Source organism: Capra hircus, chromosome 7 (assembly GCF_001704415.2).
Source record: "Capra hircus breed San Clemente chromosome 7, ASM170441v1, whole genome shotgun sequence".
NCBI lineage: Eukaryota > Metazoa > Chordata > Mammalia > Artiodactyla > Bovidae > Capra > Capra hircus.
In genome coordinates, this window is record NC_030814.1 from 93789682 (window position 1) to 93813611 (window position 23930).

The 23930-nt window shown below is 58.8% G+C and overlaps 1 protein-coding gene and 1 long non-coding RNA gene across 6 annotated transcripts in view; one reads left to right on the forward strand and one right to left on the reverse strand.

Annotated features, from left to right (window-relative positions):
• The window catches only part of EVI5L (ecotropic viral integration site 5 like), a 32482-nt gene continuing 8778 nt past the window's right edge, over positions 227-23930 (reverse strand). Inside the window, exons 2-20 of one of the 2 annotated variants that reach the window (XM_018050954.1) lie at positions 17957-18140; positions 16466-16655; positions 15868-16092; positions 15712-15786; positions 15003-15128; positions 13747-13890; positions 13518-13607; positions 12283-12380; positions 12135-12195; positions 9085-9138; positions 8243-8275; positions 7065-7205; positions 4071-4199; positions 2742-2882; positions 2506-2661; positions 2273-2419; positions 2099-2194; positions 1906-2001; positions 227-1732 (exon numbers count right to left, since the gene is read on the reverse strand). In XM_018050954.1, coding sequence (XP_017906443.1) covers positions 1448-1732; positions 1906-2001; positions 2099-2194; positions 2273-2419; positions 2506-2661; positions 2742-2882; positions 4071-4199; positions 7065-7205; positions 8243-8275; positions 9085-9138; positions 12135-12195; positions 12283-12380; positions 13518-13607; positions 13747-13890; positions 15003-15128; positions 15712-15786; positions 15868-16092; positions 16466-16655; positions 17957-18093 — 2424 coding nt within the window. In that variant the 5' untranslated portion in view covers positions 18094-18140 and the 3' untranslated portion in view covers positions 227-1447. The remainder of the gene's footprint in view (positions 1733-1905; positions 2002-2098; positions 2195-2272; positions 2420-2505; positions 2662-2741; positions 2883-4070; positions 4200-7064; positions 7206-8242; positions 8276-9084; positions 9139-12134; positions 12196-12282; positions 12381-13517; positions 13608-13746; positions 13891-15002; positions 15129-15711; positions 15787-15867; positions 16093-16465; positions 16656-17956; positions 18141-23930) is intronic. The other variant, XM_018050955.1, reaches the window with a different exon arrangement.
• Positions 7209-15789, forward strand: LOC106502306. Of its 4 annotated transcripts, none has more exons than XR_001918346.1 (4): positions 7209-7294; positions 7705-7840; positions 8392-8495; positions 15235-15679. It is a non-coding gene; the product is annotated as an uncharacterized LOC106502306 (long non-coding RNA). The 4 variants fall into 4 exon arrangements; XR_001295868.2 differs by having other exon boundaries at positions 7219-7840; positions 15235-15521; positions 15673-15789; XR_001918345.1 differs by having other exon boundaries at positions 7219-7294; positions 7691-7840.

A 23930-nucleotide genomic window follows, 5' to 3' on the forward strand; every position in this document is an offset into this window, starting at 1 on the left:
CTACCCCCACATTTAATGTTCACACGCACAGTGTGAACTTTGCTCTTCCACACTGCACCCCATCCTAGGCAGCCTCTTTGGGGCCCTGCTGGCCTGCTGTGACCTGTGCCCCTGGTTCTCTTAGACAGTGGGAGGCTCCCAAGGGCATAGACAGCCTCCTTCCTTCCCCACTGCTTCACAAGGGGCCAGGGACCCCCAGGCCTGCCCCACTCAGCGCCCCTTGTTGTGACTGTGTAAATACACTTTATTTTCCATCTTTCCTGCCTGGGCGACATGTGGAGTGTGAACAGGCAGTGTGCAAAATGGTGGTGGGCAGTGCGGGGGGCATGTGGGTGAGCCCCTGGGATGCCCACCCTGGTCCCCAGGCTTTGTAACACTGAGTGGGCGACCGGGAAGGGGGGACTGAGCATGGATCTCCACCCCAGGAAGCGCCAGGGGGACTGTTTGTGATGCTGTTCTAGGCTCCAGGAGCACCGAGAAGGTCAGCCCGGGGGTCATGAGGTCCCGGGGGGTTGGATCTGGGGGCATCGTTGGACTTTGGCACCGTTCTTGGCTCTGACTCAGCAGAGACCACGGGACCACTGTGAGCAGGTTGTGGGGGGAACTCAGCCAGGAGGCCTCCTCCCCTGGGGCTGGAGGGTGGGGCTAGGGATACAGAGGAGGAAGGGACTTGGAGGCTGGGGATCCCCTGGAGAGGAGGCTAGCCTGCATGGGGAGCTCCTCTCCCCCCGTCACTGGCCAAGCTGGGGTGATGGGGCTGCCACAGAGGAAGAGGTGGGGTGCTGGGGAGGGGGAGGTCTCTCCACTTCCTTACAGCTGCTCTGGCCTCTAGGAAATAGGGACAGGTACTGCCCAGGCCCTGGCTGGTTCCAGCTAGCCGCTCACACCCTGGCAGCCCTGCACTCAGTAGGGGGGACTTTGGTTTCTGTTGCAGGGGCCACAATGCCTGCACCAGGCAGTGCCTGGCCATCTATCTCCAGAGGCCAAGGGTCCCCAGGGCCTTCATGGGTGGTAAAGTCTGGCCTACAGGGGCACCTTCTTCCTCAGGCCTGCCCCAGAGCCTGGGCCCTTCCCGGCAGGGCCGCTGTTGTCCCAGGAGGAGGCCAGCTAGGAGAGGGAGCGTCCGTTGGTGCAGTCCTGGGACCCTTGGGTCCTCCTGGCCCTGGCTGTTAAGAGAGGCAGACCTTCCAGGTAAACGGGCCGAGAAGGGAACGGACCAAGATGGGTAAACACTGCTGGGGAGGGTGGGCCTGCCAGGGCACTGTGAGGATCCCCAGCCTCCGGCCCTGCCCTCTGTGCCCAGCTGTGTGCTGGGCCTGGCCCTCTGGGTGGGTGAAACCGCCGAGGGCGTGGAGTCAGTGAAGAGCTGGCGCCCACGCAGGAGCGGGCTGGCGGCGGCCCACCCGCCTACCCCCGCGCCCTGGCTCCGAGCACGCGGGGCACGGCCTCAGTTGTCCAGGCCCTGGCTGTAGGGCGCAGCCAGCTCGTCGGCGTCGCTGTCGGAGCTGCCCTCACTGTCCTTGGCCGGCCTCTCCAGCCGGCGGAAGAAGCGCGCGTCGCGCGGGGACAGCGGGTAGAGCGCATCCTGCAGCGCGGCGCCCACGCCCACGCCCACGCCCAGCAGCTCCTCGTCGGACGACGGCAGTGAGTCCTCGTCCAGGTGCCGCGCCAGGCCCAGCCCGTCGAAGGCCAGCGGGTCCTCAAAGGGCGGCGGACCCTTCAGCAGCCGCACCTGGGGCAGGGGGTTGGGGTAAGGTGGGACCCGAGCGCTGGAGGCATGCATCGACGTCCCCATAGACGGATTCCGGCCGCCGGGCCCCTCTCCTCTCCCGCTCCCCAAAACGCCGACACCCAGCCCATCACTGGCCGCGGCCACCGGGGCTCTCACGCCCCTCCCTCGCTCACCTCGGCCTTCAGCTCCTCGATCTGATCCTTGAGCTCGCGGATGTACTGCGACGAGTCCGAGTGGTTCAGCTGGCCCTGGATGCGGCCCTCCTCTCTCTGAGGGCGGGCCGTGCCAGTCAGCACGGGGTCCAGTCCCCGAGCCGGTCCGCGGCGCTCCCCCCCTCCCCCCCCCCACCTCGGCCTCACCGCTCACCTGGATCTCCAGCTCGGCGATGCGCTGCCGCATCTCGGCCACCGCCGCCATGCTGTCCGCCTCCCGCAGGCGCACGGCCATCACCTCCTCCTTGCTCTGGGGGCGGGGGTGGGGGAAAAGGGGTCAAGGGGCGCGGCAGGGCTTAGGGGATGGGGGGAGTGGGGGTGCGGGCACCTTGCACTCGGCCTCCGCCTGCTTGCGGCGGCTCTCGCTGAGCTGCGTCTGCAGCCCCTTGTTCTGCGCCGCCAGGTACTGCAGCTTCTCTTGCAGCGCCGCGCGCTCAGCCTCCACACGGTTCAGCAGGTTGCGGTGGATATGGTCCTGGGGGCGGATGGGCGGGGGTCACGGCCTTGCCGAGGGCCCGACCCCGGGCGCCGAATTCCCTCCCCGGGCCGGCCTCGGCCCACCTGCGTCTCGAGCTCCACCACGCGCTGCCGCAGCTCTCGACCCTCGGCCAGCGCCTGGGCCTCGCGCAGCCGCACGCTCATCAGCTCGTCCTGCAGCTCGCCCAGGACCAACTTCCGCGGGGACTCCTTCCAGCGGCCACCGCGGGACAGGTGGGCCTGCGGGGAGAGGTCGGCGGTCGGCCTGCGCCCGGGCCCCCGAGGCCGCTTCGACCGCCTGGAACGAGGCCCGCCCTCACCTGCCAGGTGTCCGAGAGCTCCTGCAGCTGCAGCTTCAGCTCCCGCGCCGAGGCCACCGCCTCACCCTCCCGAACCTTGAGCGCCTTCAGCTCCTCCTGAAGCCGAGCCACGTTGTTCTCGTCGGGCAGCGAGCTGTTCCTCTGCGGGGAGAGGAGCGCTCAGAGCTGCCCGCAGGCCTCACTCCCCAGCTCCTTCTCCTCTGGGCTTCACCACAGGCAGCCGGGCTGGGAGAGGGTGCACCCTGGACACCCGGATGCCCAGGGGAATGAGGAGGAGGCCCCCGGGAGGAGACCCCACCCTCGCAGCCCCTGCTGGAAATACTGGTCTGTAAACCCGGCTGTAGTAACAGCACCTGCTCTCTCACGGGGCTGGTCCAGGGCAACCCCCACACCGTAAGTGATTGTTCATAACACCAGGAGAGCAGTGAGGCCAGGTGCTCCTCACCTGGGAATCTGAGATCCTCGCCCTCCTGGCCCAGACCTGGCCCAGCAGAAGCTGAGAAGGTTTCAGCACAGCCCTCTGGGGACAGAGGGCCGGCCTAGGCCCTATCCTGGCCTCCCAAGGGCTCAGTGATGAAAGATTTATGCTCCAGCCTCTTGGACCAAAAGCCAACTTGCTGCAGGAGGTTCTTGCTGCCCCTTGTCTGGGAGTTGGGGGGAGGGTGGTGAAACTTCTGGGCCCACACTCCCCTCTGATGTAGAGAGGAGAGAGGAAAGCCCAGTCTGGGTGGTGGGTCTGTTAGGGACTGTGAGGCCAGTGGCCCCATGCAAGGCTGTGGCAGAGACACCCCACCTAGGAGGACACCCCAAATTGCAGAGAGAGAGAGAGAGAGAGAGAGTGTCTGTGTGTGTGTGGCTTCCACTAGTGGGTGAGTACTGCCCTCTGGTGGCCAGGGCTGCAGGTGGAAGAAGGCGGCCCCCTAGGTGGTGGGGCTGTGGAGGGGAGCAGCCTTGATGGGCCTGAGCCTTCCCTTCCCCCTGGAGCTCAGGGCCTGAGGGGGACACACACAGTCAGGGTGGGCTGTCCAGGGGGCCTGACAGCCGCTGTGCTGCTGGCCTGGTGGCTGGCATATGAGGGCAGGCGTGGCTCTCATGGAGTCGTGCTGCTGTGTTTGTGTGTGTGTGTGCGTGCCTCCGGGGCTTCAGTGGTACATACCTTGCTGTGGAGACTATGGGGGAGGAGGCAGGGGAAGGGCTCTGACTCCAGGGCCTGGCCCTCAGGTCCCTGGGGCTGCCCCCCTTATCCTCGGCAAGAGCCCGGCTGTCACCTCCCAGGGGCGCCCTCACTGCTCCATCTCCAGGGTGCACCCAGCGGCCGCTCAGTCACACCTTTTCCATGTCCAGAACCTTGTCCTGCATCTCCCGAAGTGCCCCCAGGGTCTCGGTCTCCCGAAGCCGTGACTGCTCCAGCTCCGTCTCCAGGTGGGCCACAAAGTCTTCGGTGAGGCGCGGGTTATCCTGGGGGCAGGCAGAGGGCTGTGCTGGGCGACAGGCTGCGGTCGGAGGTGGGCAGCTTTCCTGCCAGCCAGGTGAGGGCCCAGGCCTGGGCCCACCTCCTCCGCCCCCAGGGCCAGGAGCGGGGCTTAGGTTGTGGGTGGAGAGGAGGACAAGGAGAAAGCCCATATCCCCTGGAGGGGCAGAACACCACAGGGGCCCTGATGCTTTGTCTTGGGGTCCTGGGAACACCACACATGGCCTCAGGAGGCCCCCTGAGGGACACCAATGGCTGGTTCACAGAATCATTGGGGTGAGTATGCAGAGCGAGTTCTCTGGGCGCTGCTTCCTGCTGTGTGGTCTGTGGCCTGACCACACCATGGGGGTTGTGAGGAGCAGGTGGGGAAAGAGTTGGCTGAGACCACTTTCTTGGTCAGTGTCCAGGGGCTTCTCAGAGGTACCTGGGAGTCCCAGGGGTGACGGGTTGGCCCCATACAGAAGACCTCGAGAGTGAGGAAGGAAGCCCCTGGGGTCGGAGCACAGCCTGCATCTTGCTGCCTGGGTGGCCTGGCAGGGCAGTTCTCTGGCAAGTTGCCCCAGCCACCCTGCTCCTCAGTTGCCCCACCCCCGCTTCCCCACTGACCAGGTCTTCTTTATGGGGCCCTCCTGCCTAACTGCCCAGGTCTGCTTGCTACCCTGGACCACTGGGGGTCTCTGAAGTCCAGGGGTGTGGGTGGCTCTCTCTCAGCCCTGGGCCCCGTGGCAGCTCTGCCCGGTTGCATCTCTTCCAGGGGCCCCACCGGCATCTCCCACACTCCCTCCCTGCATCCCTCTGCCTTGCAGTGACATCCCTGCCTCACCTAGCTCTGCAGCAGGCCTAAGGGCTGGAGCCCTGAGGGGGCAGGTGAATGTCTCTCCACCTGGCCTGACGAAGGGCACTGTGCCATGGGTAGGGTTAGTCCAGCCTCAGCTTCCCCACTGGCCTGGCTGCTTCAGAGCCAGGTGGGGCTGCAGCACTTGAGCTTGAGCCGGGAGGTGGGTGCGGGTCAGCAGTAGTGAAGTTCTGCCCCTCTGTCCCCAGGAGCAGAGGGTCAACACGTAGGGGAGGGATTCTCCTCAGCCAATGACCATTCCTTCTCTCCTCTGTTTCTCAAGCACCCTGTGGTTTCTCCACATCAGGGATCCTCACCTCACTGCCAGGCCCTGCTGGTTCAGCCCTGGGGTGTGGGGAGCTGACAGCACCCTTTCCTGCCCCTCGGGGCCTGTGCTCAGTCATACTTGCGAGTTTGGAGGCCACAGCTGCCAGTGGGTTACCACATCAGGAAGGCAGCTGCTGGGTGTGGCTGGAGGAGAGTTCTGGAAGCCCTCTCTGGGGGAAGTGGACTCTGCCATGCTTCAGCTCATGGGCTCTCCACCACCCACCTGAGTTCATGACTCCACAACAGACTTGGGCTGCCCCCCACCTTATCCCCAACCCATCAGCTCAGGCTGGTGGGCACAGACCAGACCCTCTTCTGAGGGCAAGGTGTTGGGCACTGGAGGGGGTTACCCTCCCTCATCCCAGCTCCTACCATGCATGGCTGAGGAAGGCTGCACCCCCTGAGGAAGCTCTGAAACTGAGCTCCCCTGCTGAGTGTATGATTAACCTCTCTACCCCCCAAAACTTTATTGCCTTTCCTGTGCCACCCTTCTCTTGAGTTTCAAAGAAAATGGGGGGCTGAAACCAAGCAGGATCCCATGGGCCCTCCTGGGTACAAAAGCCCTTCCGTGTCCCTATTTCTTGTTTGTAGAAAAAGGCTGTAGTCTCCAAGGCCTCCGCTGAGTTCCAGAGAGCAGCCTCAGGCAGTAAATGATGAGGACCATAGAGTCCCAGGACGCCTAGGCCCTCCTGAAGGAGTAGAGATAACTACTTGACATGGGTCTTTGAGTTCTTCTGCAGAAATTAAGAGCCCCAGCCAGGTGGAGCATGGTGACTACACACTGACCACCAGCACCAGGCCCCAGACTGGTTGTAGCAAGAGGGTTGATGATGACTGAGGTTCCCTAAACATCACCCTGTTTCCTCACCACCAGCCAATCAGGAGAAGGTCCATGAGCTGACCCTGTGTACTAAGACCCTCTCCCCTGGCACACTCTCAAAAAAAGACCCTGCCTAGGGGCTTCCCTGGGGGTCCAGTGGCTAAGACTCCACACTCCCAATGCAGGGGGCTTGGGTTTGATCCCTAGTTGGGGAACCAGATCCCACATTCCACAACTAGGAGTTCACATGCTGCAACTAGAGATTCCACGTGCTGCAGTGAAGACAGAAGGTCCCGAGTGCCACAACCAAGATCTGATTCAGCCAGATAAATAAATGAAAGTACTAAAAAAACCCCTGCCAAAAAGCCATCAGGGACTTTCTGGGTTCTTTCGAGCATGAGCTGCCCTTTCTCCTTGTTTGCAAAAGATGCTGTAGTTTCCTTCACCACAAGCCATGTTGGTAGCTGGTTTTGCTGCATGTCAGATGAGTGGGCCTAGGTTTGGTTTGATAACAGCCCAACAGCCCTTCAGACCCTGGAGAGACATCAAGGCTCCCCCAAGGAAGCACAGCTCTATCAGTGGAGGGCGGGGTCCCTGCAGGGACAGTTGGGGGAGGGGGGGAGGCTGACTGTCTTGCCCTCAGTGTAGTAATCTGGTAGGCTGGATGCCCCAGTGGTGGGTGGGAAACGGAAACCACAGGATCCCCCCGGGTGTGGGGCTCGGGGAGACTCTGGGTGCCCTGTCCCCAAGGAAGGAACAGGAGGGCCAGGGGCTGAGGCAGGGCTGACTGGGGCCAGGTGCCCCAGAGCTCTGCAGGCAGCCAGGCACAGGGCGTGGCCTGGCCCTGGGCCCCGCCCACCGGCCTGGTACCTGCTGCTCCTGCAGCTGCCGGATTGTGCTCTGCGCCTTCTGCAGGTCTTCGGCCGCCGAGCTGCACTGCTGCCGCACCACAGCCAGTTCCCGCTTGATGACGTAGTTCTCCTCTGCCTCCTGTGCGCGCGTCACCTGCCCCTGAGGACAGCGAGGAGTGCCGTGACTCTCTGCTCACACCCCCGGCTCTGCCTGGGGCCTGCCAGGGGGGAGGCCCAGAGAGGGTGGAGGTGAGGTGGGAGGAGGAGGAGGACCTCCCACACTCAAGAGCCTGGGATGGGGTGCCCTGTGGGGCCTGGGGATGTTGGGGGGGAGGCAGGAACAGGAACCAGGAGGAATCTGGAGGAACAGACCCACCTGGGACCCAGGCTCTGGCTTGCAGCCTCTGTCCCAGGTGAGGAGAAATAAGTCCTTGTCCACAGGGTGGACAGCACAGCAGAGGCCAGGCTCTGCCAGGGATGACGGGAATCTGGGGACAGCCGAGGGCCCAGAGGCTCAGGACGGGCTCCTGGGGGCCAGGTTTGGGGGTACACCTCTCTCCCAACCTTCTTCAGTCCTGGGCCCCCAGACTTCCACCTGCCCAAGACTAAGACTCCCCAGCCTCATCCCCTTAACCCCCAATTTAGGCCCCCCATTCCAGGCTCAGAGCCACCAGGTGGTGAGGCAGAAGCTTCCAGAGAAAGCCATTCAAGAAGAGGCAGCAGCAGAAGCAGGCGAGTGAGAAAAGAGGACAGCCTTGCAGGCCGGAGCAGAGAAGAATGCGAGGGGCCATAAGGGTAGGGGAGAGTGTGTGTGTGTGTGTGTGTGTGTGTGTGTGTGTGTGTGTGTGTGTGTGTTGGGGTGGCTCAGCTGTGCACACACCAACCAGGGCCTGTTGCTGATGTAACCTCAGGGTCCCCACCCTTATCCCTACCAGTGTCCCCTGGAGAGAGGAAACCTGTGCATTGCGTGCACTCACACGTGCCCACAGGCACCAGGCCTTCACACGCATGCCCCCTCCCCCAGAGGGAAGCCTCTGTCTCCTGAAGAAGCGGTCCCCAGCCGCCCCCATGCACAGCGCCAGGTCTGCTCCCTCCCCCCTCCTCTCCCGAGGATGGCAGCGGCCAGGGCAGAGGCGTCTGGTGGTCATGTGTGGGCACCGGGAAGAACTGGGAGAGGGAGAGGAAAAGCTACAGTACCTGTATTAACCTATCAGCCAGAGCAGCGCTCTCCTACCCGGCGGAGGGGTTCCGAGCGACAGGGGGAGGAGGCAGAGCGGAAGGCGCGGGGACAGGAGAGGGGAGACAGACAAGAACCACATGTCACTAACGCGGTGGGCTATCTCTAGAAGCGGGAGAGAGGAGTGAGACCGGAGAACCAGAGAACCAGCAGGAGAGGGCCGGGAGGAAGGCCAAAGCCAGAGCGAGCTCCATCCTGGGAAGGAGTCTGTGTGTGAGTGGGGGGGAGCAGGGTCACCCATGGGAGCTGCGGGGATGGGGCCTCACCTGAGGAGGGTTGGTGGGGGAGCCCTGGACCCTGAGTGCAGTTTTAATTTGGAGGCAGAAAAAGACTCAAGGCTTTGGGGCAAGGACAAATTCCATCTGCGGTCAGTAGTGGGTCAAGTGAGACTGAGCGGGGAGCTAGAAGTTGAGAGCCCCCATCTCTACTCTCATATTTAAAAACAGGTTGGGGCAAGGGTCAAGACTATGGCACCCCCTCCATTGTGCACGGCCACCCTCTTCTCCTCCTTTCTTTTGTCACAGAAGCCCACACCCAGGCAGCCCGGGAGGGAGCCAGACCCAAATGGATTTCTGTGTTTGCAGTTAATGGGGTTGTAACTCAGTCCCCTTTCAGGCAAAGCTTCCCCTTGGTCCCCAATTTACACAGCAGCCAAAGTCTCAGGGAAACACATGGTGGGGCCCGTGGGATTTCTGGTGGGGTTGCGCCTGGGGCGGGAGGCTGGCTGGCCAGCCCTCTGGCTGCTAGGTCCTGCTTAGGACTGGGAGGGTTTGCTGCCGCAGGCTGGCAGCCGCACCCTCACCTTCTCCAGGGTCTCGATCCGCTGCTTCAGGAGCCGGTTCTCCGTCCGAAGCCTCTGTAGTGGGGGGAAGAGGGGAGAGTGAGTCAGAGCCCTGTGTCCTGCTCCTGTGTACCCAGAAGTCTGTTCCCTTGGGGCCAGGCCATCTTCAGGCAGGAGGGCACCAGAGTCTAATGGTCCAAGTTTGTGATTCCAGAAAACAGTCAAGGCCAATTCTCATTTGGAATGGCCCACTAGGTATTTTAAAAAAAAACAACAACAAATCTTGGTTCAGGAAAACCAATGTGATGGCTTGGGTGGATATGCACTGTGTGAGGGGGTATGGTGGGGGCGGAGGGGGTATGGAGGGGGCAGTCAGCATCCGTGTCCTCCTGTGGAGTTGACTCGGGCCTGTCAAGGGCAGAGCCTTCTGTGTTTTGGGAGAAGCTGCTGGCAGACAATCCCTGCCCCTCACAGCTTGGATTTGAGCCCCAAGGCTTAGAGGACAGACTTGCAGTCTAGGTCCAGGAAAGGAAAGGGGTCTTGCGGAACGTGCACGCTGTTGATGACTACATTTCTGCGTCCTTTTGAGAACCAGCTGCCCCCGACAGTTGTCACTGTCTCCCTTACCCCTCCTCTAACTTTTGAGGCAGTCTTCCTTCCTTCCTTCCACTGTGCTGGTGGTTTTGGTGGGGGTACTCATGGTTTTAGGTTTCTCCACAGCCTTCTGGGAAGCAGGGGAGGTTGACATCCACCTCACTCCCAGTTTCTACCCCCGGGCCTTTTAAGCAGTGGGCCCTTCCATCAGTGGGTCAGCGAGAGTCCTGCTTCCCTGTGCATCACACAGGACATTCTTCTGGAGAGAAGAAGGTGATGGAAACATGCAGAACACACCCAGAAAGCAGCTATGGTCAGAGAGGATCACAGACTTGATTGATGGGCGCTGACTCATGTCAAGAGAAACTGAGTTGGAGGCAGGCAGGGTCTTGCCGGAGGCTCCTAGCTTGCCAGAGTCAGAGCTGTTGCAGGCCCAGGTCTCTGTCCATCACAGGGATCCAGAACCAGAGTCTTGACCCCTGACCCCTGGATGGTTCTGTCTACTTTCTGGCCTCAACGCACGGATGGCCAAGCTCAGCCATCCTCGGAGGAGCTGAGTGTGCTGACCAACACCTCGCCTCGCTCCTCTTCCTCCCAGGAGAAAACCAGATAGGGTGTGAACAAGGACTATGGGGGCCTACGTACTAATCACAGTACTGAAAATTTTTTTGTTGTGTATTTTTGATACTTGGATATCCTGCCGCCTTGCTAATCCCGGAGATACTGCTGCTCCTAGGACTAGTTAATTCCTAGGGACAGTAGACAGCATGCCTGCTGGTCAGCCTTCTACATACTAACCGGTCACACCCCTGCCTACCTCCCTTACCTCTCACACACCAAACCATTATTTCCCATGCCCTCAATTGTCCCAGGACAGGTGGTGACCACTCCTATAGCCCAGAGCCCTGGAAATTATTCAAACCAGCCAATCTTGACTCTCTTGAACCTGCCTATACACCTTCTTGAACCATGACCCACCCCTTCCCATGGAAATCCCAGCAAGGGCTCTGGCCCAGGCTTTTCTCCTGCCCTGCCCTGATGTTTCCTCATGCGGCCCTGCACACACAGCAGGTGTGCCCCTCTGGGAACTGTGAGTAACAAACTGTCCTTCTAAAGGCGGTTGTCTGTGTTTGTCACCTCACTGTACTTGATGAAAACAAATTCCAGGTTTGCTTTAAAACAGGCAAAAGGTGAAAGGGCACAGGGCAGGGACAAGGGACAAAGCATCTGTCCTGCCCTGCCCTTGGGGGTGCTCAGGCTTGTCTTGTGGGAGATTTCCAGGCTGGGCACGTGTTCTGAGGGTCTGCTGCACCCCTCCCTACTGCTGAGCCCTCCTGGCCACCAGGTGAGAGCAGGCCCTTGTCTGCATGAGCAAGACACATGTACATGTTTGGACTGGTGCATCAGTAATGCTGCCATTCCTGAGAAAGGGAGATGCTTAAAAGTTCAGGACACAAAACTTTCTTAGAAAACCTACCAACAGGGCCAGGACAATAAGGTCCTCTTTCCCCACTCAGATATGGGCAGCAGGTAACCTGGATTATAATCTAGGTTCTGTTTCTGTCTTTCGAGAGGAAGTTGGGATGATGGTGGTGGTTCATAATAACAATCTGAACAGTAGAGCAAGTGTCATCCCCATTTTGCAGAAGGGGACACTGAGGCTCAGAGAGGTGCATTCACGCTCCTGGCAGGTCACCCAGCTGGTTTATAGTAGAGCCGAGATTTGAACTCTGGTCTGTGGGACGCCAGGCCCAGGCACTGTGGGACTCTGTCCCTGAAGAAGACAGAGCCAGGCTGTGTTGGGGTTTGCATCTGTGTCTGACCCCCACCCCCACTGGACTGGGGGCCCTCAGTCTCTGCCATGATTCTGGCACATAGTAGGTGCCTGCTAGATGCCTGTGGAGAGAGAACCAAGATCATATCTAGAGGGTTGAAAGCAGAGGGAAGGAGATGGAAGGGAGTCTGTGTGTACAGGCTCTGCATGCCCAGGAAAGACCCTCTGATACTGTGATCTACCAGGAATATATATTTGGTCTTCATCTCTGGTCCTGGCACAGCACTCCTAAAACCCTGGGAATTTTCTTAGAAAGGAATCAAGGTGTTACTTGTTATGTTAATGAGGTGACTTTTGGAAATCCCCCAGGTCACCTAAGCATGGGGCTGGTAGCCAGGTGACCAGATCCTGTGATGAGAGGGTTGGAACTTTCTGCCTGACCTCAGGGAAGGGAGAGGGCTGGGAGTTGAATCTCCATGCACAGGAAACTCCACCTGTTAAACCATGTCCCCAGTTCAGGGGGTGGGGGTGGCTCTTGCTCTCACGCGGCTTGGTGGTGAGTGAAAGGGCAGCTGGGCCAAGGGATCACCCCTCGAGGCCATGGGACACCCTGGTGTATGGCCCATGCTGGGTGGGGCCACCCTCATCGAGGGGGCTTCTGGGGCATCCTGCCCCAGCCTGGCCCATCTCCACCTGAACTCACCTTGATCTCAATCTGCTCCTCCATTTCCTTGCTCTTCATGGCCGCATACTCCTTCTCCAGCCTGCAGAGAGAGGGGAGGGCCGATGTGCTCACTGTCCCACCCTCAGGGACCCCCTTACTGCCTTCACCCCGGATGCCCGCTACTGACCTCTTCATCTTCTTGGGGTTGTACTTGACCTGGTAAGCCTTGAGGATCAGCTTATCTGGACAGCTGTCGAACTGATGGGGGATCACCCTCTGGAAGTACTGTGGGGACATGGGTGGTCACTGACATGTGGGCCCTGACCACCTGGGACCACTCAAGTCCCTGGGAGGCCCTGCTTCCCTGGAGGAGGGGCCTGGGCATGCCAGTAGTGTCAGCCAGAGCCCATTGGCCTGGGGCCTTGCATGGCCTGGCCCCCTGTGGGCGCTCCATCAGTGTATGTGGATCGAGCGAGCGAGTATGAGAAGCAGGAATCGTGAGAAGGAGCTGCCTGTGGCCAGGACTTCTGTCTGCAGGAGAAGCAGGCTTCGGGAGCTCCTGAGGGGGAAGGCCGGGGTGGGGTCTGAGAAGAGGGGCCTTCATGGTAGGGGCAGAGGGAGCCATGCCACTGACCCAGGGCAGTGAAAAAAGATGGAAGAGGTTGAAGGATCAGGGTGGCAGGGAGGAAGCCGAAAGAAGGAGCCCTTGGGGGCCTGCCTGCTCGCCCAGGGCCCCTGGGGCCTCCACGCAGAGTTTAAGCGCACGCTGCTGGTGGACATAGCTTTCTGCAGCTTGGGACTGGGCTGGCTCTGCTCCACAGCCCAGCTGGCCCCCTCTGGCAGCTGCGGACAATGGGTGCCCGTGTTCGTGAACACAACTGTGGCCTTTGTGCATTCTTCCCCAAACCACCAGCTGGAGAACGCTGGGAGGGGGCAGGGGCCTGCCTGAGGGGGACACAGTGGTGAGAAGCAGGCCAGCCTCTTCTCTGCAGGCAGGGCAGCTGGCCGGGGCAGGCAAGGGGAGGGTCAGCCCCAGACCCTCACTCCCTCCTGGGCCCTTGCCTGGCCTGGTTGCTGGGACTGAAACCACACCCAAGGCCTCCAGGTGTGGCTAGTATTGCTATTTGTCACATTAGGCTCTAGGGGACCTGGAGCTGGGGGCAGGTGAAGAGGGGTGGACTTCCGGGCTTGGCATTCCTCTCCCCCTGCTGCCAGGCTGCTGGCCCTGGCCCAAGTCTCGCAGAGCTGGCGGCTCCTCAGGCCACCCCCCCGCCGGGCCCTTCAGGGAGATCTTGGGGGGCAGAGATGATGGGAAAGGATCAGGGCACTCAGGAAGTCCAGGGTCTCCCCATCTTTCAGGAAGGGTTCACTTGCCCAGGTGCCCTGCTGGGGGCAAACCCACCACCCTGGACCCCTGCCCACCTGGGACATCCCCTCCATGTCCAGCTGCATCAGCTCCGTCTGGTTCACCTGCAGCAGGGCGAGGCCCACCCGGAAGACGATCTCCAGGCCCTGCAAAGGCAGAGGAGGCAGTGCATCTCTGGTTCTGCTCTCCAGGGGGCCACTGAGCCCTCCCTGAGCCCTGGGATCATTTCCAGTGGGGACCTGAGCCACTCCATCCAGAGCGCCCAGGAGAGGAAGGGGTCCTCACCTCGTACATGAAGATGTCAAACACACGGGTGGCGACGGGCAGTGGGAAGGTGGTGAGGAAGAGTGTGAGGAACCAGGACGAGGCATACATGGACGTGTGGAAGCTCTGGGAGCGGAAGTGGGTGTTCAGGTCCGGGAGCTGCTCCTGGGGTCAGGGAGGAGGCCAGGCACCATGAGGAGGGCGCTGGGCACAGCAGTCCACACCCTCAGGTTCCCTCTACCCGGAAGTACCTGCATCTTCAGGGAGCCTTCCTTGACTTTCCCTGGGCAGCCCTCCCACCACACTGTCCCTGGGTGGGGCAGAAGCACCCCAGAACTCTGAGCAGCATGAGGGGAGACACAGGCAGGGATAGCAGGCCCAGCTGCCAGGGAATCCTCACCACCACCCCCAACAATGCTTTGCGTTTTGTGCCCAGACATGCTTAAGGGATGTTTTGACTGGCCTGAACTTTAGATGGCTGGAAAGTGACAGAAACTGGGGAAACTGAGGTTGCAGAAGATGTTAGGAGCCCCTGTTGGTGCTCCACAGGGAGAACGGACCCTTGGCTGTCCCCTGGCCTGACCTGGGCCTCCTCCGGACTCAGGTGGCCAGCTACTTTGCCACGGGAGCTCTTGGCTCCTTCTCTGTGGCTCTGGGCCATCTGCTGGCTGGCATTTCTGGTCCCCTTGACCGACAGCACCTCGTGGTCCTCCAGGCCTGAGGAGGGGGCTTTCACAACCAGACACATCCTGCCTACTGGTGCAGAGCCACACAGCCCCACCTGCAACCGGCTTCTGGAGCAGGCCGGAGTGTGTGAGTGTGTGTGTGTGTACACCGGTGCTGTCTGCCAGCCAGGAGCAGGCCCTGCGGGGGCTGCTATTTATAAACAGGCGGCTGCAGCTCTCTAGTAATCAGCAAAGGCAGGCAGACAACACTTTCCCCCTTCCACTACACTGGGGAGCAGATATAAAGGGATGGTGTGGGGGTGTGTCTGAGGCAGGCCAACCCCTCCATCCTGGCCTGAATGACTCTGGGAACCCTGAGTTCTCAGAAGCCCCCACTGTAAAGACTGGCCCCTGAAGCATCCTTCAGGCAGTGCTCCAGGGCCCCTTGGGGAGTAGGACCCCTTTCTGCCCTGGTGCATCTGGGTGGGTTCTCAGGCCTGGAATTTTCAGTCGAAGAGACTCCCTGGGAGGGCCAAGGTCAGCACCCGTGAGTGTGGCTGGCAGGGTATGGGGGGGTGGAGTGGGTAGGCATGACCACCTGGGCCTGCTCACCTGTAACATGTATTCAAACTGGTAGATGCAGAGCCCCAGCTCGGCCATGCTGGGCTTGAAGAGCTCCCGTAGGCGGTACTCCTGCATCAGCCGCACGAACACACAGAAGGCCTCCTCCTCAGGCATCTGGGGGCAGGGGGTGTCTGTGAGTGGGGGTGGCATGGGAGGGGATGCCCGCTGCTCTTCTCCTGACTTTGCTTGTTTCTGCTCCGTTTACTTTGACTGAACACAGACGGTGCTGGGCTGCCTGGACCCCCACGGCAAACCTCCGGTCAATATCGTCCCCGTTTCACTGATGGGAAGCGTCTAGAGGCCGAAGTCGCGAGCCCAAGGCCGCCTGGCAAGAAACGGTGGAGCTGGGACTTGAACCCCAGAGCCCATGGTGGAGGCAGCCTCTTGTCCAGTCCCCACCATTCTCCCCTCCTGAGCCTGCCGGAGCCTCCACAGGAAACCCCCAGGCCCATAAACACACTGGCCGAACCAAGTCCCCTGCCGGAGTTTCCCATCTGACCCTGGCAGGTGACCGAGCGGGATGGGATAGTGGCGAGGACCAGCGGCCAGCCTTCTGTGCTTGGTTGGGAGACTGTCGGAGGTCACAGGTGGGCGGGGGGAGGCTCTGACCCCAGGCCTACACTGATGGAGGGAACACTTGCTTCTGTCCACCTCCAAGGGACTGACAGAGCGGGCTGGGCTGACCCAGGCCACCTACCTGCATGAGCAGCAGGCCCACGATGAAGGCGCTGCCCTGGCAGTAGCCCACCTCCCGGTCCACCAGCGAGTAGGCCTGCACGAGAACACACGGGAGTCAGGGCGGGGTCCCACTGGGCCGGCGACCACGGAGCATCTCTCCAGGGCCAGGGCTCACCTTCATGACATTGAAGAGGACCTCCTGGCCTAGGCTGTCCTGGCCCTTGAAGAACTCGTGCTCTGGGTAGGTGCGGGCGATGTCCCTGCGGATGAGCTTCTCGCAGGGGGACGACATCTTGAGCAGCTCTGAGTACTGGTTCTTAACCGGCATGTCTGTGGCACTGCACAGGAGCTGCCAGACGATGGCCCGGAAGTGGTGTGGGATGCCCTTGCGGATCAGCTCCTGGAGAACGGTCAGAGGGGGAGCAGAAGGTCACACAGCAAGTGCCATGCAGGAAGAACAACTAAGACTGGATCCGGGCTGGATCCGGTCCCAGAGTGGCCTCCCCAGGGCCGCCCAGCGGGGCCTCGGAGATGGGGCCTGTCCACACCTCCCCGGAGGCCCAGAGAGCTTGGCTAAGCCACCTCATGGCACAGAGTGCCACAGTGCTCTAGCCTGTCACGGAGCACACAGGTAGGAAGCAGGCGGGGGTGTCTGGGACGCCAGCCCCGCCCACTCTCCCTCCTCTCCTCCCTCCGCCTGGCACACCTCCAGCCCTGGACCTTGCCCGCCCCCAGCCACCAACCAGCCTGCCCCGGCCCCACAGTCCCCCCACCTTCAGCAGCTTCTCCTTCCGGCGTCGCCACTCCTCCCACTCATTGGCAATCCGGCCCCACAGAATCCACGTGTCCTCCTCCAGGTGGCTCAGGTTGGAGGAGGCTGAGGAGCTGGACACCAGCGAGGAGCCGCTGTTCCGCCGGGAGCCATTCATGGAGCGCATGGACTTGGAGTCGGCCTCCAGTAGCCTAGGCAGGCAGGCAGGGGGTGGGGGGTGGCTGCAGGTACTTCCAGCTCCAGCCCCTGGACCCCAGAGAGCCCGGCCCCTCCTCCCTGGGGTCCCAGATTGGGTCTTAGTTATTCTTCCTGCATGGCACTTGCTGTGTGACCTTGGCCGGTGCCCTAACCTCTCTGAGCTCTGGTTTTGATCCTGGGTCCCTGGAGAGGCTGCCATGCATGTGTCCCACTTTGTGCCCTGGGCTGAGAAGCTTGGGGATCAGTTCATTTAGTTCCGAGGGGCAGGCTTTGTTAAGATGTGTTTACAGATGAGGTACAGAGAGGGTGAGTGGCTGGCTGGGAGCCCCTGGCTCACAAGGGGCTGCATTAACCAGCTGTTTCTGATGCTCTGACATCTGGGGCCTCCCTGACTCTGGAGGGACAGCCCCTCCCAGGCCTAGCAGATCCGCAGAAATGGTTACAGACTCGCTTGTCAGTGCACCTATCATATGCAAACCAACCAATCCAGAGTCCACAAAACCAACCACCCCTGTTAGGTGCTAGCACTCAGGGCCACTGTCCTCTGCCCTAATTACCCAGGGCCGGATACTAGACTAACAGGCCCAGACCCTGTGCCCCAGCTTGCTGAAGTTACTCAGACTAGCCAGTCCTAACCCTGATTACACTGCCTCACCACTCCTGGTGGAAACCACAATAAAGGCTCTCACCCACATTTTTCTCACACCCTCTGCCTCCTGACTGGTCCTGGTGCTTCCCTGGGTGGCCCCACAGGGTGCATGGTGCTCTGTGCCCCTCTTCTTGGAATCTGTGAGTAACAAACTGTTTTTTTTTTTTTTTTTGGCCTCACCACATGGCATGCAGGATCTTAGTTCCCCAACCAGGGATTGAACCCATGCCCCTTGCAGTGGAAGCTCAGCGTTCTAAATGCTGACCAAGGAAGTCCCCAGACTTCCTGGGGTCATCTCCTGATCTGCTGGCCTTGACTTACTGGCACAATAATAAAATCCACACTTTAAAACGGGGGCTGAGCCAGAGAAGAAGGTTGGGAAGGGCCAGTTCCAGAGTCAGAAGCTTTACTCTTTCCTTCACAAAGGCTTGAAAGTGCAGGCAGGGCTCACTGGGCCCTGACCCCATGATCTCCTCACCTGAATGGGAGAATGTCTGTTGGGAGGTGATGGCAAATGCCCTTGCCTAGCCTCTGCAGGAGTGTTACTTGGCCTAGGGCTCTAGGTGCAGGGTGCACCCAGGAGCTTCCGTTTGGGGCCCAGGCTGTACCCTGGGGCCCCACCTGGTCCCCCAGTGCCCAACTCACCGGTTCTGCTCTTCAAGCTTGGCCAGCAGCTCCAACTCATCGGGGCTGAGGTTCTCGGAGTCAGAGGTGGGGGAGCAGGTAGGGGCTGACAGGGCCTCCTGGGATGAGGAGTCGGGGCTCAGAGTGGGGCTCGCCATGGTGGTCAGGCTCCTCAGCTGTGAGCAGGGTAAGGTCACAGCACTGTCTGGGGACCAGAGACACGTGTGGTCAGCACTGGGAGGGGTGCCTGCCCTATCCTGCTGGCTCTGGACCAGTGAGGCTGCTGCTCACCTGAGACATCTCCTCACCCCAGGCTTCCCACCTCAGGTCTGTTCACTTGGTCACCCTTTGTCCCCAGGCACCCCAGTCCAGTTGCTGGCTCCTTCTGCTCCGGGTGCTGGCTACCAGGCTCCCCACTTTTATGGTCCAGGCGCCAGCGAGGAGTCAGGAGGGCCACGGCCAGGGCCTGTGCTATTCTGCTCTCCCTGGGCATGGACACCAACTCCCAGCGGACACCCCTGAGTCTTCAGCAGGGCCAGGGGCCAAGGCTGCTCGTTACTCAGGGCCCCTGCCAGGACCTGCAGACGTCCCTGCTCTGGTGCCTGTTCTAGTCAGCCTTGGTCCCTGTCCCCAGCTGTGGTCTGACCTGAGAGCCCTGCCTCAGCATCCGACCTGCCCTGTCTCATCAACCAGAGTGGGCTGCTGGCACAGCCAGAAAGCAATTATTCTCTACTGTTAATTGTCTGGTGCTGCCAATGGCCGGAAGAGCCAACTCCTCCCGGGCTGGGAAGCCAGGGGCACATCCAAGTGCTGGGAATCTGTGCTCTGGCGGGTGCAGAGCGAGAGGCACAGGCTCTCGTTGGTGTCCTGATCTTGGCCTGCCATGTGCCGGGTTGGTGCTGGCCCATCTCTGCTGTTCTGCCTGTGGAGGGTCTGATCCCACCCTCCTGGGAGCTTCAGGGACACTGGCATCTCCCCTCTGCCAGACCTAGGAGAGGTGGCTCAGCACTATGCCAAAAACAGAGGCTCTGGACTCAAATGGACCAGCATCTGAAGTGAGGCTCCCTTGGACCCCAGTGGAGGTTCGGACAGCTCAACCACAGAGGGGCTCTTGGCCAGTTTCTGGAGAAGGGGCATCTTGTCCCCTAGGTGGCAGCAGGACAGTGACAGGACAAAAACATACCTGCCTAGCACCCTCAGGTCACTGGGCACCTTCCCACAGCCCAAGTGCAGCCCCCTACCAACACTCGCAAGCCCACAGGTCAGTGGGAATTGGCCCTGGCCATGCACTTGAGTCTAGTCTCCTTTCCCAGGGCTGTCATGGGGTGGGAGGGGGACACCATTTTTCTTTCACCTCGTGGGGGTGCCCAGAACTCTCACCCCAGGACTCTGTGGCTCCCCAGGGAATTGGTTCTCCCTCGGGCGCCCGAGGGCCCCCTGAGTTGGGTGGGCACCGAGGGCTCTAGCTTTAGCGAGCGGTAGAAACTTGAGGTGATGGCTCCCCTCAGAACCGGAAGAACTTTTCCTCCCATTGCCCGGCCCAGGGACCACCTGCCTTGAAGACCAAGCCACACACACCTCCAAGCCAGGAGCTGATCATTCCTGAGAGAGGGACCGTGGGGGCCGCTTGGGGCTTCCCGCAGAGTCAAAGTCTGTGGCTGCGGGACAGAGATGGGCTGCGGACAACAAGTGCTGACTTGGAAGGCTCTCTGTGGGCAGGCAGAGGCAGGAAGGCTGTGTGGGTTTCCTGACATCAGGACTGGGGTGGGAGAGGGGAGGTGGGGAGAAGGATCAAAGTCTGGAAGCACAGCTGGATTTGAAGAGTCATGTGGGGCTCAGGGACAAAGGCCACATGTGGCTCGGGCTGTGGCCCACTGTTTCCCTGCTGCGCAGAGGGGAACCGTAATCTCAGAAGTGCATTGCCTTTCCCCGCCTCACTACCCTACACCCTGGCCTGAAAGAGCCCAGTGGTTCAGCTCTGGGTTTCTGATGAAAAGAAACAACTCGGGCCATATGCTCGCAGAATTTGCTCAGATACTTATCACATATTAATGTGTATTTCACACAAGAAATAAACCTGATCCCATACCCAGGGCTGAAATGTGCAGTCTGAGAGGCGGGATCTTCCAATCCCTCAGGCACTTTCTCTTGACTCACCCCCAACTCTCTAAATACTGTGCAGCCTGGAAGCTGATGAACGCACATTACTTCACACTCACACACTCACATTTACCACCTCACACCCCACACACTCAGATGCATTCCCACTCATAAACCATCTCACACATCAATACATGGATATACTAATACACAGTCTTGCATGCTCATGCACACATGCTCTGATACACACACACACAATCACACACCTACACACTCAGATACACATTCATACACTATCTTACACCCACACACCCCTTTGCCCACATGCACACACATATACACTCACACACACCCTTCCTGCACTGACCAAGGCTCCCCGTGCCTGAATCCAATAGACAGAAATGGACACGGGCTCTCTGCCCTCCGAGCTCTGTGAGCAGGCCTGTCTCCCACCCCCCTCTATTCTGAGCGCCTGGACTCTTACTGACTCAGCCTCTCCTCCCCTGGCACTTACTGGGTGTTGTCTGAGGGCCTGCACCGTCCTAGAGAGGGGATGTGGAGTGGAACCAGGTGAATGAGCCCCCACCTCCTCGGGGCATACAGCCGTCCCACCCTTTGCTGGCTGGGCACAGAGACAAGGCAGGTCCCCTCGAGTGCTGAGGAGCCACTAGCCTCTGAGATCCACACACAGACCCTCCAGGTCTGGGGTCCCAGCCTCTCAACAGCTTCAACTTCAATGCCCTTTGTTTCTGCTCCACTGTGGCCACCCAAAGCAGGATCCTGGCCTAAAGAGTGGGCGGTGAGCCACCTAACACAGCCTCTGTTGGCACCACTACCCTCCATGCCCCCAAACGCTGGCTGCATGGCTCAGGAGGCTGAGCCAAGCCAGAGGAGAGGGAGGAGACTGCTGGTGAGCTGGGGCTGGGGGCAGGGTGGGGCTGGTACAGAGAGGTCCAGATGCCAGGGTCCCTCTACCTCTCTTTTCTCCTCCTTTGCAGGAGCGTTTGGACACTGACAACCATGCTTCTTCCTCCTGGCAAATTTTTTTTCCTGTTAATATAATTTTTTTCCCATGCCATATGACTTGTGGGATCTTAGTTCCCTGACCAGGGATGGAACTAGGAGCTTGGAGTCTTAACCACTGGGCCACCAGGGAAATCCCCTACACTTCCTCCTTCTCAAAGTCCACTCCCATATAGTTTTGAGACACTGGGCTCCTTGGCCTCCTGGGACTCCTCCTCTGCCTCAGCCCAGCAAGAGGCCCCTTCTTCCACAGGCCTCGCCTTGGCCCTTATCCCTTCAGGCCCTTGGTGGTGTTGCTTTCAGGACTTAAATGAACAGAAAGGCTTGTCTATGATTGTGACACCCGTGCCCCCAGCTTTTCCCTTCTCTTTCCTCACCTCACTGAGGTGAGGACTGAAGATTGCTGGGCAAAGAGAGGCACAGCCCCTGCCCACCCAGAGCATGTGGAACAGGGAGAACAGACTCAGAAATGATCACCTGAACTTACTATGACTGATTGAGAGAAACCCATGGAATAAAAGATGAGGCGCAGTGGAAATTGAAAGACTCTTTCTCCTTGGAAGGAAAGCTATGACAAACCTAGACAGCATATTGAAAAGCAAAGATATCATATTGCCCACAAAGGTGCACATAGTCAAAGCTATGGTTTTTCCAGTAGTCATGGATGGATGTCAGAGTTGGACCATTACGAAGGCTGAGCAGTGAACTGATGCTTTCAAATTGTGGTGCTGGAAGACTCTTGAGAGTCCCTTGGACTGTAAGGAGATCAAACCAGTCAATCCTAAAGGAAATCAACCCTGAATATTTATTGGAAGGACTGATGCTGAAGCTGAAGCTCCAATACTTTGGCCACCTGATGCAAAGAGTCGACTCACTGGAAAAGACCCTGATGCTGGGAAAGATTGAAGGCAGGAGGAGGAGAGGGTGACAGAGGATGAGATGGTTGGATGGCATCACCGACTCAATGGACATGAGTTTGAGCAAACTCTGGGAGACAGTGAAAGACCGGGGAGCCTAGTGTGCTGCACTCCTTGGGGCAGCAAAGATTAGGACACGATTTAGCGACTGAACAACAAAAGTGGAAAACAGTCTGGCAGTTCTTCAGAAAGGTAGATAGTTACCAATATGGGACTTGCTTCGTGGTCCAGTGGCTAAGCAGGGGACTGGGGTTTGGTCCCTATTTGGGGAACTAGATCCCACATGCTGCAACTAAAGATCCTTTATGATGCAACTGAAAAGATCCTGTGTGCTGCAACTAAGGACCACCCAGTGCAGTCAAATAAATAAATAGGCTCTCTCTTAAAAAAAAAAAGTGTTACCAATATGACCCACCAATTCCACTTCTAGGAATTCTACCCAAGAGAACGGAAAACATACATCCACATGAAAACCTGTATACGGTTGTTCATAGCAGCTCGATTCACAACAGCCAGAAAGTGGAAACAACCCAAATGATGAATGGATAAGTGAAATGTGGTCTGTCCATATGACGGAATAGTATTCAGCCATAAAAAGGAACAGACTTTTTGTGGTGAACTCTTTCCTGGTAAATCCTCCCACCCCACCACCCCCAGTATGCGGGCTCACTTTTCTCCCCTCTCTCTGAAAATATCTAACCCTACACCCCAGCCCAACACACACTTTTTGGTGTTTTTCCGGCAGTGCTGGGTCTTTGTTGTGGCACATGAGTTTCTCTAGTTGAGGCTTGTAGGCTCGGTAGTTGCAGCACACGGGCTTACCTGCTCCACGGCATGTGGGATCTTAGTTCCCCCACCAGGGATCGAACCCACATCCCCTGCACTGGGAGGCAGATTCTTAACCACTGGAGTACCAGGGAAGTCCCCCAAGACACATTCTACAGCAATTCTTTGTATATCCACCTGCCTGCCCTACTGGGTCATGAACGTACTGGGGGCAAAGGCCTGTCTTCTTAATGTTTTAATCCAAGCCTATAAGGCAGCATCTGGCCGTTAGCAGGTTCTCAATCAATGTCTTTGTTGGATGAATGAAGAGAAAAGTCCCTGTGCCACTCGGCCAGGTGATCAAGGTCAACAGAATTAGTGAGTGATAAGTCACATGGAGAGCATGTGCCCTTAATATGCTGACATGAGAAGGGCCCTTCACCTCTGTCTTCCTCCCCAAGACTATGAGAAAATCATGTGACCAATCCAGATTAAGAGATGCTCTAGAGCATTCCTGACTAGTCCTCCTCAAGTGTCAAAGTCATCAAAGACAAGGAAAGCCTAAGAAAGCTGTCCCAGATAAGAGAAGTTTCAGGAGATGTGATGACAAAATGTCCTGTGGGATCCAGGATGTGGTCCTAAGACAGAAAAAGGGAAAAGCTAAGGAAATCTGAATAAAATATGGACTTTAGTCAATCATGTGTGTGCCCAGGCGCTCAGTCGTGTCTGACTCTTTGCGACTCCATGGACTGCAGCCCGCCAGGCTCCTCTGCCCATTTTTCAGGCAAGAACACTAGAGTGGGTTGCCAGCTTCCTACTCCAGGGAAACTTCTGGGCCCAGGGAAAGAACCTGCATTTCTTGAATCTCCTGCATTTGCAGGTGAATTCTTTACCATGTTACCATCTAGTTAATTATAATGTATCAATATTGGTCCAACAACAGGAGAAGACTCTACACATGGACATCACCAGATGGCCAACACCGAAATCAGCTTGGTTACATTCTTTGCAGCCAAAGATGGAAAAGCTCTATACAAGTCAGCAAAAACAAGACCGGAAGCTGACTGTGGCACAGATCATGAACTCCTTACTGCCAAATTCAGACTTTAATTTAAAGAAAGTAGGGAAAACCACGAGACCATCCAGGTATGACCTAAAGCAAATCCCTTACAATTATACAGTGGAAGTAA